The sequence below is a fragment of the Rattus norvegicus genome, chromosome 10 (genome assembly GCF_036323735.1).
Source record: "Rattus norvegicus strain BN/NHsdMcwi chromosome 10, GRCr8, whole genome shotgun sequence".
Classification (NCBI taxonomy): domain Eukaryota; kingdom Metazoa; phylum Chordata; class Mammalia; order Rodentia; family Muridae; genus Rattus; species Rattus norvegicus.
In genome coordinates this window covers 37,780,819-37,793,850 of record NC_086028.1, presented here as the reverse complement: position 1 = coordinate 37,793,850, position 13,032 = coordinate 37,780,819, and the positions used below count along the sequence as shown (strand labels likewise).

The window sequence follows — 13,032 nt, the reverse complement described above, 5'->3', positions numbered from 1 at the left end:
CTTCTGGAAGGAAAACTCCTAGCTTCTTCAAGACCCTGGGGCATGTGTGCTCACTGGATGACATGAGGGACTACTCTCCCCATGACTATGAGCTCAAGGAAGGTCGGTATCTCATATGTCTCCATCATGGTGTTGTCCTTAGTGAGCCACGTGGTTCGTGATGAATAAGGAACTCTGGTATGACAGCTGACTGGAGGGAGGCACGTACCTTAGGATGCTGTTCCTTAAGGCATATGCCTGACAGGAAGGGCATCAGGATTTACCATCACTCAAAGAAACTGCTAACTCTTGCCCTCCTCTGTAGAAAGATGGTGCCTAAATCCCCAGAATGTTCTTAGGAGTCTTTGTTTATATGGGATCTTCAGGCCAAGTGGGGCCTACCTTGCTTCCTGAGGGGTTGCAGGCTAAAGCTCACCTACAGGGCAGGCTATGATGAGGCTCCAGAAAGATCTCTGGATACCAAGGGCTGGCCACACTAGTGTAAAACAGCTCATCTAGGGCTGCCCTGGGAAGGGCCTCAGGAAGCATCTTGCTTGGAACTCTCTGGATTCTGCTGATGTCTTCTGACAGATTCACTCCTGTATATTTCCTGCTGGAAACTGCCAGCATGGAGCACTCCTTGGGCTGGAGTGTTGTGAGGTATAAGTGGTAGCTGTTGGGCTTATGGCCAGGGCTTTGGGTCAGTGGCTAATTGTCAGTGTGTGCAAGGGTTGTGAAGGGACTTGGGTATCAGGATGCGTGTGACAGCATCATTTGAAGTCCCAGACCACTTGAATCAACTGTCGTCACCTACAAGGCATTCCTCCTCCAATTGACCCTTGGGTCACAAGTCCCCAGGTTGAGAAGGCTTAATGGGGAAATAGCCCCTGGTTCCAATCTGTTCCATGATAGCCAGCTACAGTCATTAGAACATTACCAGATGACTTTTTAAAAAAAATTACATTTCTTTGTAGGGACCAAGAGATTTTTTGATCAGGCTATTCCCCCTTGATTTGGTGCTTAAAAATCCTTACACATTGTTGGAAGGGGTATAAACCAGTATACACTATGGAAAAAGATTTAATAATAATAATATCTTTCCAAACTGAATATGTCAGGGAGAGGGTCTCACTAAGTTGGTGAATGCTTGCCTCAGAAGCCCTGGATTTGGCCCCTTCCATTACATAAACCAAGTGTAGAGGGCACAGTGGTGATCCCAGCAATCAGGAGGTGGAAGGAGACAGGAGGGTAACCTTAGCTACACTAGGGGTTCAAGGCTAGCCTGAACTGCAGGATAGCCTATTTAAAAACAACAAACAAATGAACGAACAAACAAACTCTCTCCAAACCGAACATGTGCTTCTCCCAGAAAGTTGCCTCACAGACTTGGGCAGAGATGAGAGGTGTGTGTGTATCTGGATGAGGACTTCAGCACAGGCAGTGGACAACACAAAGGAACAAAGAGACAGCACTGAGGGTACTCCGGGTGGGCACAGGGCAAGGCAGGGAGCTGTTCTGGTGTGGTCCTGGGACTGCAGGTTCTGGAGAGCATCCTTTGGAGGGGTGGGCTCCAACCTGCAGTGGCCAAGAGGGACATAGGACAGCCTCCTCCACTGTCTGTGAGGACTCCATGGGCTCTGCCTCCACCAGGGTCTAGTTAGGTACTGAAGGCAGCACTGAAAGAGGAGGAAGATGAGCCCGAGGACCACACCTAGGAAGCAAACGCCAGAGAGAGCACTCCGGACAGTCGAGCCACAGGTCCACAATTGGCACACCCTAGACTTGGCACCCCATCTCCAGGACTGACTTTTTTCTTTTCTTTTTAATACAGGGTCTCACGTGGCACAGGCTGGCTTCTGACTTGCAAACAGAGGACTTTTGTCTTCCTGTCTTCCTGCCTCTACTGCCTATGAGCTACAGTTACCACACCCCGTTTACGCAGTGCTGGGGACGGAACCCAGCGTTTGTGTATGCAAGCCAAGCAGTCCATCCACTGACCCACATCCCCAGCCCATGGAACACTCTGGACAATAGATCAATAGTGTGAATCCACCCAAAGATCAAAAAGGCAGGAGCTTTTTTGGCCTCGCCTTCAAGTACTGTGTTTTCCAAGAGTTTAAAACAAAATGTACCCAGGAGTTTAATGAGATGATCTTAATGCAGAATGACAGCTACTGTCTGCCGTGTGGCAAACAGCTCTCCATGCTAATCAAACGCCTTGCATCACGCCACAGTGCATTCACGACCGCTTCATACAAAGACAATAAAAATTAAATGAGTCATGAGCTCCTAAATCATTTTCTTTTTGTCTTTTTTTTTTAAAGAACTCACTTCCAAAGAAACAATTGGAGAGAGCAAGCACATGCCTCATTAGAAATATTTGTTCTCAGTTCTACACCGTTTAGCCATGGGGGAAAGGGAACCTTTTAACAGACCCTTCAAACAATGGCACAGATACTTGCTTCTAGTGGGCTTTGTGTTGCTGCTTTTATCAGTGTACTCTGCCTGCCAACAGTTGAAAGCCCCAAATAGTGAGCTTCAGTTAAAAAAAAAGAAAAAAAAAGAAAGAAAAGAAGAAAAAAAAACCCCACAGAAACCTCAAACCTACAACCCAATAAAGACTGGATCATTCACGTTATTTGAAATATACTGAGTGTGTGATAAGTCTTTAAAATCTTTTAAAAACATTTATTTATTTCATGGTGACTATATGTATGTACAGACATGTGCACCATAGTACAGACACATGCATCTATGTGGGGCTGTGCACCATAGTGTGCGTGTGTGTGTGTGTGTGTGTGCGTGTGTGTGTGTGTCTGCGCGCGCACACTCATGTGTGCACATATGGAGGTGCAGATATGGAGGGCAGAGGATAACTTGAGGGACCTGGCTATCTCCTTCTATCATGTGGGACCAGTGAGTCACCATATTTGGCAGCAAGCACCTGTCTTTACCCACTGAGGCACCTTGCTATCCCATATCCCCCCTCCTCACTTTTTTTTTCTTTTTTAAAGAGAAGAATATAAGAAAGACAGTGAATACAGTGGTATAGTGGTACAGGACTTGCTAAGCATGTACAAGGTCCTGGGTTTGGTACCTAGAGATACACATGCATGTGCGCTCTCTCTCTCTCTCTCTCTCTCTCTCTCTCTCTCTGCTTTTTTTTTTTCCTGAGACTGTCCTCATTGGGGCTAGAGGGCAGTGGCTAATGAGCCAGCACCTCATACCTGACCCCCACACCCAAGAGAATGCAGCTGTGGGATCTCAGGACCCAGAGCAAGTTGAGGGGGCAGGCAGAGGTAGCCCCCAGGCACGGCAATACCAGGCACCAAGTATTATATCCTGTTATTAAATAAACCGAAAGAATGCCACTGGGTGGCAGACTGGCTGCAGGCCCCCAGGAAGCTCCTCTACTCCTTTGAGTGCTTTAAGCCTGTCCACCTTATGCAGTGCTGAGGAGGGATGCAGTTGGGGGAAGAGACCAGTCCGGTACCTGCTACCGTAAGTCAGGAGCAGTTGGGAATCTGTAGGAAAAACAGCCCCAACACTCAGTGATTCTACTGATCTGGCACCATCTGCAGCTTTGGGGATGCCCTGTCCCTGTTTCTGTCCCCTCATTGGGCAGGTGCTGTGACCCTTTGAGTGACAGGGAGAGTGTAGGAGTCATGGGGTAGAGGACAAATGACAGTATTTGGGCACGTAGTCTGGGTTCCGGGATGTCCCTCACTCAGCCTGGAGGGCTTAAAGAATCAGAAGACTGTGGTCCAGAGTGGGTTTGCATGTTTGCTTTGTGCAGACAGTGAGGCAGTGTCCAACCCCCTGCCTCCAGATGCCCAGTATAGGGCCGGGAGTAGCATATACACACACCTGTCTTTGACGTGGACCCTGGCTTAGCCCCCAAGCCTGGCTCTGAGCCTTGAGGAGATGGAGGGCTAGCCAGGGAAGGGGAGACATGGTTCTTGTGATTTAGGCGAGAAAGTGAAATGCTTTCCTGGCTTCTGTGCAGGACATACTTGAACACACACACACACACACATACACACACACACACACACACACACACACACACACACACGATGCACACACGCATGCACACAAATTCTAGAGTCCAAAGTGGCTTTTTTTTAAATCACTGAGCTGTGTGACCCTCAGGGTAGGGGGACCCTGGAGAACTTAACCTCCCTTTCTAATGGGATATCGTCGTCGTGTCTGGGCAGAGCAACTCCCTCCAGGATGAACACCCCTATCATGGACTCTGGCTGCTGGCAGACACCTGTTATTGGCAATTTGTGAGTGACATCAAGTTGCTGTGTCACTTGGATAAAACACAGACAGGGAACTCTGGCCGATGGCTTCTGATGTTCACAGTGGGATGGCCTGTGGGGGCATCATGGCATGGGCTGGCGGGGGTGGCATGGGGTGGGAGATCAAGGTCCCCTCTTCTTCCTCTATCAGACACAGTCTTTGGGGCAGACTGATGGCAGAAGGAAGCTTCTGGGTCAGTGACAGTAGCCACAGGTCCCTGAGGGTTGAGGCGAGTGGAGCTCAGGACCAGATCTGAGACACATGAGAAAGAGAGCTGTTTCCGGAAGTAACTGAACTACAGGCTGCATGTCATTGGCTCCAGGGACCGCGGGTTGGAGTAGAAACCATTGACTTCACTTCAAGAGGGGGGCATATTGTAACCTTTTGCAAGGGCGCCGTGGCTGGCACTCTGCCCAGCTGCTTCTTCAGCGTGTGGGGCACCTTCTTTTGGGGTTGTCTGCTGTTCTAAAGCTGCTTGGGGTGAAGCTGGAGCATATGCCTATGGAATACTGGTGTGGGCAGTTCTTCCTGAGAGGCTCTGAAAGGTCCAGGTTGGACTTTCTGACAAGGGGAAAGTCCTATCGATGGAGCCGTAGTCACAAGGAGGGAACCTTAAGCAGGAACCACTGTAGCTGCTCTGACTGTGTCCTGGGCCAAGAGAGGGGAGAGACCTGAGAGCAGCCATGGGCCTCCCTCTTATTCTGGGTTCCATGTTACTTGGGACTCTTCTTGGAGATATGCTCATGTTTAGGTTGGAAGGTGGATTGCATTACTCCCTGGCCAAAACCCAGTAGCTCTCCTGGGTCTATGGGGAACCGGCAAAGGCTGTTAACATTAATATTTCAGGTTCTTTGTGGGGTCTGTTGCTGGCTGGGGCCTTTCTACTACTCTCTCTTGCTTTTCCTGGTTGCAGGAAGCCCCAGTCAGGCCCTCTCCTTTCTGTAGTCCTTCCAACAGGTGTTTGGAGAAGCCCTGCCCCTCCCTGTGTGCTGGGGACAGCGTCTTTGCTCTGGGCCCCAGCACGGGGCCTTTGTAGCTCACTGGCACTTTGTAAGCAAATCAATGCTAAAATGATGACTGGCAAGCAGGGTGCAGTGGCTCTCTGCAGAACACAGGCGGCTCATTGCTCGCCTCCGGGCTAGAGGGGAGCATTGGCTTTCTGATCAAATATTATTCTGATGCGCAAGGCATCTTTGATGTTTGCAAGTCAGAAAAGTTTAATTACATGTGTCATTAGGATGGCATTCTCTAATAGCTCTGTGACTGAATTCATTAACAGAATTCTTAACAGATAAGACAAGACAAATTAATATTTTGTTGCCCATGAAAGCGTCTCATTAAGAGAGTAGTGAAAAAGTGATTAATATTTTCTTGCCAATCAAGATGTCTCATACAAATGACAAAGAAAGGAGCCCCACACCTTTTGTGTTTTCTAATCTCCCTGCCTCCGGTTTGGAAGGCTGATCTGCTTCCTTGGTTGGAAGCCATGTTGGGTACCAGGCATTAATTACAACTCTGTTGATTGTATTTCAGCATTCACAGTGGCAGGGGGAGTGGATGCTGAGATGGGCAAGAGGTTCTGAAAACACCAAGAACCCCAGGGTCCTCCCTGGCTGTTCTCTCCTGGCCAGTTCTTGCTTTATAAATGCTCCAGGCCTTCTAAGGACCTTCAGTTGCTCCCTTTGGCCTGACTTACTCCTGGAGGCCTCCTCCTCCCTCTCCTGGAGGTTTGCCGCTGCAAACCTCGGTATCTGGTACTTGGCTGGGTGTTACCCACACATGATCAGCTTAATATTAATGATGATGATGGTGATGGTGATGATGATGATGATGATAATAATAATGATGATAATAATGAAAGTAAAGGTGATAATGGCACTCACAGAATAGTCTAAGTCAAGAATGAGCCATGCCTCGCATTACTGTAAATCTATAAGGCAAGTACTCTCTCATTTATCTCCATATCACAGATGAGGAACACTGAGACCTATAAAGGCCTATATAGGCCTTTCCAAGGTCACTCAATTAAGTGAGAAGCTGAGACTCAAACCTGGGCCCCTTCGAAACCAGTCTCCGTTCTTCATTAGCAGGTGGTGCTCCGTTCCCTCTCCCTGAGGTAGAGGAGGCTGTGTATGATGCACTTGCAGGTAGTGGGGACCCATGGGGAGCAGGTGACCCCCCCACTTGTGTGTGTGGACGTCTGAGAAGCATAGACCCGCCTAGGCCTATTTGCAGGCTACCGACTCAACCATGAGCAAGTGTTTCTGGGGAGGTAACGAGGGACCATTAATCTCTGGTTGCACCCACAATTATCCAAATTGCTAACCTGATTTGAAAAGGAGAAATGCAATCGAGTTGGTGCTGGAGGCATGTTTGAGTAATTTAATTAACTGATGGCAAGTGCACTAAGGAGCATTTGCCTCTGCTCTTATTTCTGATCTGTTTAAATAGAGCACTAAGGAACGCTCGGGAGGTTAGTCAGTCACCAGTGGCCCGGCCCCTCGAGGAGACAGTCACAGCGGCCAACGCTGTTTGTAAATGGATCCTAATTATAATAGGGTCTGTGTACACAAGCTCACACACCCAACACACACAGACACACACACTCACACTCACGCTTACAGACACACATACACACACATACACACATGCACATACACTCAACACTCAGATATACAAACATGCCCTAAACACTCCCCACACACCAAACACACACACACACAGACACACATACACACATACATACTTACACTCAACACTCATATACACACACATGCACTCAATACTCCACACACACCCAACACACATACACACAGACAGACACACATACACACTTATACTCAACACTCATATACACATACATGCACTCAATACTCCCCACACACCCGACACACACAGACACACAGACACACACACACAGACACACTTATACTCAACACTCATATATACACACAGGCACTCAACACTCCCCCCCCAAACACAAATACACACCATACACATACACACATAAGTTACATATATACACTTATACCTAACACACACACACATACACACACACACACTTACTCAACACACATATACACACACATGCACTTGATACTCCCTACACCCAACATACATATACTCACATTCAACATACACATGCACACACACACACACACACACTCAACAAACATGTACACACACAAATTACACATATACATACTCACACTCAAAACACATGCACGCACGCACGCACGCACGCACGCCACTGAACTTTCTTGCTATGATTTCAGGCAAGGCCTGGCCATCTCAGATCCAGAGGATGAAGGGGTGAAGGATGTTACTCAAGAAGTGTCTTATTAGGTACCCACGCGGGCAGTGCTTCACCAACACTCAGAGATGGATGGGAGGGGACTCTCGCTGTCCGTACCACATAGGGGAAATCTCAGGGAAATAACCCTGCCTGGTGTGACAAGATGGCTGAGGACAGGCCTCAGCCAGACCTGCCAGGTTAGAAGCTTCAGAGTGGCCATTCTTTTCTAGCTGCTTCTCCTGTGATCTGCAGGCTCTCCCTAAAAGGGCCTAGAGTCTTGATGACACTTATATTTGGGGCTGGGCTTATACACCATGACAGACTCAGCACTGGCAGGATCTTCAGATCATGGGTTTAGCTGCCATCTTGAGGGTGGCTATAGGGTCACCACGGTCTCTGCTTGTGCTTGCATGTCCCCAGGGATGGGAGGCTTATTCTACCATGAGACAGGCCCGATGGCAGCAATGCTGAACCATCTAAGGAGCTCAAATCAGTTTCCTTTGTCGGCACATGGCTCAGGTCAGCTCCCTCTACCCCACCCCCATTCTACCTCCTGTAGATAGTCAGGATCTGACCATGCATCCTGTGACTCTTCCTTTTCTGACACAAGCATCCTATTGTGGCCCCACTGTTCTGTCCCGAGTCAAGCAGGGCAGTCTCCTCTGCTTGAAAACTGTACTCCTTTTATTTTAGCCCAAGACCCACAGCTACCTCAGCATCTCACCAACATGGGTAGCACTGCTGATGTCTATCATGAATGTGTGGGTAGCCACATCAACCCTTTACCAAAGCTAGACCAGTTGGAATATTAATTAGTTCATGTCTTCTTGAAGTTCGGTGGAAGAGAGGGGCTTCCCAGGTTGCTTTCTTAGAGATAAATTTACCAGGGACCAGCAGGCCCAGGGATTACTCAAAATCACAAAGCTGATATAGAACTAGCTGTCTGGTTCTTTAGGGTCCAGAAGTATTCCTACTGGTCATATAAGTATCAGGCTATGTGAATTCACCCACCTGCTCTCTTCTGATGAGGAATGTGTATGTGTATATGTATGGTATGGTGTGTGTGTGTGGTGTGTGTGTGTGTGTGTATTGTGTTGTATGTGTTTTGTGTGTCTGGTTTTTGTACATGCTGTGATGTGTGTATGTATGTAGTATGGTGTGTTGTTTTGTGTGTGTGTTGTATGTGTTTTGTGTTTGTCTGGTTTTTGTACGTGTTGTGATGTGTGGATGTATGATGTATGTATGTATGTATGTATGTATGTATGTGTGTGTGTGTGTGTGTGGTGTGTATATGTGTGCATGTATGTACATATTGGGTGTGGGTTTATACGTACAGAAGCTCTCACAGTTGGCATCACTTTGTAAATGCCTTTGGACACTGGGATTGGTTCTGTGCTAAACCAGGGCCACTCACGACTGAATAACCTACATGTCCATCTGGGGAGGGAAGCAGCTTGAAGGTCTTTGAATCTGCACATACTTACCCAGTGAAGAAGATCCTCAAAACAAGTCTCCTCTGGCCTCACTTGGCCCCCTCACACCTTGTCTGTCACATACCTCCCCTTCAACCAGTCACCCTGCTCATTTTTGCCCTCTACAGGGACCAGCCTTCTGCCCACACTCTATCTAGCAATAGAGCGGGAGTTTCCTCTTTGTAATTCCTGGCCAGAGTCTCTCTCTGGCTCTGAAGCCTTCCGCCTGGCTGTGCTCTCTGACAGCTTGTGGCCCATCCCTTTGAGGGATGAGGTGCCACCTGCCCTGGCCATGTTCCCTCCTAGTCAGTAGCCCCTCTCCTTTGACTAGACATGACTGCTGTCAGGATGATGACGTCATTCATGGCATCCTTTTCATCAGTGACTTGGATCCTCGAGAGCTGTCAGGCTGAGTGTAGACCTATTAAAAGGAAGCCCTTTGCCACTATTGCCACATGGTGCCCCACAAGGTGGCATCCCTGGGACATACACCAGCACTTAGAATGAGTGTCAGGGAACTTACATTGATGTCTTCCAGACCCAGGAAGCTCAGGGTGAGCCCATTGCGCTTCCAGATGATTGGTGGCCTCAGGTCTCCACGAATAGCACAGGTCAGCACTGTGCTCAGGCCCACGGTCACTGTGGTCACGCTGACCTTGTCCTCAGGGGCGAGGCTCAGTTGAATCACCTCTGTTGAGGGAGAGGAGAGAGTGGTCAGAGGCAGACACAAGAGGTCAAATCCCAGGTAATCTAGGTAAACGGTTATGGATTCACTAAAGAGTAGGGTCAAGGGGAGCCTTGGGCCCCCAGAAGTGGTTATAATGTGCCAGTTAAATGCACGGATAGACGCTCTTGCCGGGTGACCGGTACCAATGATGTGTAATGTCAAAACCGGTCAGGAACTTGGCTAAAGTGGAGGGGAGACATCTGGGCCATGGGTTCATGAGTGGGCTTGAAAACACCAGTTGCTAGGCCCCATAAGGCCCACCCAGAAGAGAGACCACAGAGCCAGTTGTGGGGTGTGCTGCTTGGAGCGGCTGGCTTAATGAAATTGGAACCTGCTAAGCACGGTCAAGGTCTGTTGGTGAGCCGACAGGAATGTCGTCCGTCTGGGGTTAGCTTAAAGGTTGCACTGTCTGAGGTCTGGAGAATGAACTGGCTGACCTTTGAAAGTCTGTTTCTGTCTGAAGATTCACTGAGCTTGGATTTGGATTTCTGTTCTGTGACCATGCACTGTGGCCTTTCATTATTATTTATTTATTTATTAATTATGTTTTTTTTTCAGTGTGTTCCAGGCTGGCCAAGTTATGAATCCTTGCCACTTTCTGCTTGCTAACTGGCATGGAAAGTGGTCACTCTTTAGGCAAACATAGAAGGATCTAAAGTATTTCCACAGCCCCCCCCCCAGCTTTCTAAAATTCTCAGGATTTATGAAAAATTAATCAAATCCAGGCTGCTCAATGCAAACATGGGACTAGGCTAGAGTGGAGGGAGTGGAACGGGTGTCCCCTGGTCTTTCTCTATGTCCTCTCAGGGGCTGGGGAGGCAGGTTGGCTCAGGGGTGGGTATGTGTGTCTGTATGTAGCGTAAGGTGCTGGCAGAACTGTACAGTGCCACGCTATCTCACTACGCTGTCATACTGGGACACGGGTCCCCTGGCAGGTATATCCTTCAAAGTGTCACAAACGACGCACAGACTGGGAGCCGAGCGCTGTGGACTGCTGGGAGCCAGGAGCTGGAGTGGCATTGCCCCAGGCTGTGCATCTGGACCACGAGCCCTCTAGCCAGCCCGTGGGGGAGGGGAACGGTGCAGAAAAGAGGTGCGGGTTTAACACTGCAGGGTGCGAGTTAAAACCAGGTGCCTCAGGTCAGATCTGCAGCAGCCAGGTCCCTTCCTTGTCATTTAGTGGCCCTGCCCTGGGCCTTCGAAGACGATCAAGCTGCACACGAGGTGTTCCCCCGGCGTCTGTTGGATGGATGGGTGAACAACAGAGAAAATGAAAATAAAGGAGTTCAACAGCAGAGAGGCCGGTGGGGAGGGGTGGTCACTCCGAGGAAAAATGTGACTGGAGCGAAGGAGCCAGTGCGAGGGAAGATAAGCAGCGGGTGATGGATGCGGACGCGGGCGGCATAATATTTCACAAACATTATAGTGGTGCATTTCAAGTTTCCTCTTAAATCACCGTCTGCCTGCTGCCCTCCCACCTCTGGGCCAGGAGTGTTACTGCTCAGGGTAGGGAAAGAGAGGGTGCAGACTCAGAGGATGGGGAGAAGGGTGTGATGGAAAGGGGTGAGGAAAGGAGGGAAGGAGGCAGGGAGGGAAAGAGGGAGAAAGGGAGGGAAAGAGGGAGAAAGGGGGAAGAAAGAGGAAGAGGAAGAAAAGAGAGGGATAGAAAAAAAGGAAGAGAGAAAAGAAGGGAAGGAGGAAGAGAAGGAGGAAGAGAAGGAGAGGGAGAAGGAGAGGGAGAAGGAGAGGGAGAAGGAGAGGGAGAGGGACAGAGAGAGACAGACAGACAGGGGGTGGGGGGGGAAGGATTTGATGAAACTATTGTGCAGCTCCCACTGAGCTCTGGGGTTTTGGAGCTCAGGAGCCAAGATTCTCAGCTGGAGAAAGCTCTTCCTCAGATGATCACTGTGTTCTGGGAGCAAGAAGATGGGTGGAATGCTGCTTTTGCTCCAGGGGACTATGGGAGTAGGAAGAGAGTCTCCCAGGTACGTAAAGGAAGGGATCCTGAGGGGTTTAGAAAGATACTGCACACTCTTGTAGAAGCTCCCTGAATTCTGCGAGCCAGACCAAAGCCTGAAGATGTGCCAGTGGCCGAGGTTTGTGGGAGGCTCAGCTTGGATGGGGGGCAGGGCTGACCTTTGTAGCCTGGAGGTCCTGCTGGTTGGAACTAGGGGGAGCAGGAGAGGGACCATGCTATTTCCCCGGAGACCAGCCTGGAGGGCAACTGGGATAAAGCTGCACAGAGAAGCCCTCTGTTTCCACCCAGAGCATCCATACCTGTGGACTATGGACTTGCCAGCATGGACCAGGCTTTAGCAATGGAGGGAGTGTTCAGTCACCTCTTTCTCAGTGCCTTGGGAGAAGAAGTGAGCCTAGGTTCTAAAGGGATCACAGCTCTCTGCAGCCAACATCCACCAAGACTAGAAAGACAGGCCAAACCATCATCACAGAGTTTGCAGGAGACAAGGCTTCTCCTGTCCCTTGAGCTCCACTTCTCTGCTGAGATTTTCCCCAGATGCTTGCACCACATCCCTAGGTAACTAACACACAGTGGTGCCCCCTCTACTTGGACCACTGTGGACTCTTGTGCGTATGGTGGGCACCCTGGAGGCTTCTGTGAGGCCTGGGAACCACTGCCTTCTGAGATAAGGAGGGGCCTGGGAATCTCAAAGTGAGGCAGTTCAAGGCAGAGGATGAGAGGCAGGCAATCTGATGGGTTAGAGTTCTGGACGTCAAGAACTGGCTTCCATGTAGGATAGGGCTCCAACGGTAGGATCCCCTCCTTCCTGGGTCCTAACTTTCTGGTAGAGCCTGGAACATGGGGCCAAATACGAACAAGGCAAATGCCCTGGGGTCAGGGCAGTGGGAGCCTACTGCGACCCTCCGGGCTGGGTGATGCATCTTTGTCAGTTGAGGTCCTCGTCATTTGTATGTACAAAGACATATGTACTTTGTGCAAGAAAAGCTCATGCGAAATTAGAATGCGTGAGTACCCACACGCAGAACCATCGTAATTCTGCTCCCGTCAGCTACACAAATATTAACCAAACAGCAAATATTTGGATCATTTAAAGTTTAATTAAATGAATGTTTTATTGGATTTAATTCGTGTCAATATTCCCCAGCTCCTTTTAAAATTCTAAAGAGATTTATGGTTCCTGAGCCCTCCTCTCCAACCCTGCTTTCTTTATTTACTGTTTAGCAAGCTTTCACTAGCAGTCCTTCCTTCCAGGCTGAGTGAGAAGACCAGGCAA

At 49.2% G+C, this 13,032-nt stretch overlaps 1 protein-coding gene across 4 annotated transcripts in view; it reads right to left on the bottom strand.

Moving 5' to 3' along the window:
- Fstl4 (follistatin-like 4) overlaps positions 1 to 13,032 on the bottom strand; it is a 433,118-nt gene that overhangs the window by 51,555 nt on the left and 368,531 nt on the right. For all 4 annotated transcript variants that reach the window (NM_001414342.1, NM_001107000.3, XM_039085928.2 and 1 more), the window contains 1 exon segment: positions 9,575 to 9,741. In NM_001414342.1, the coding sequence (NP_001401271.1) occupies positions 9,575 to 9,741 (167 nt within the window).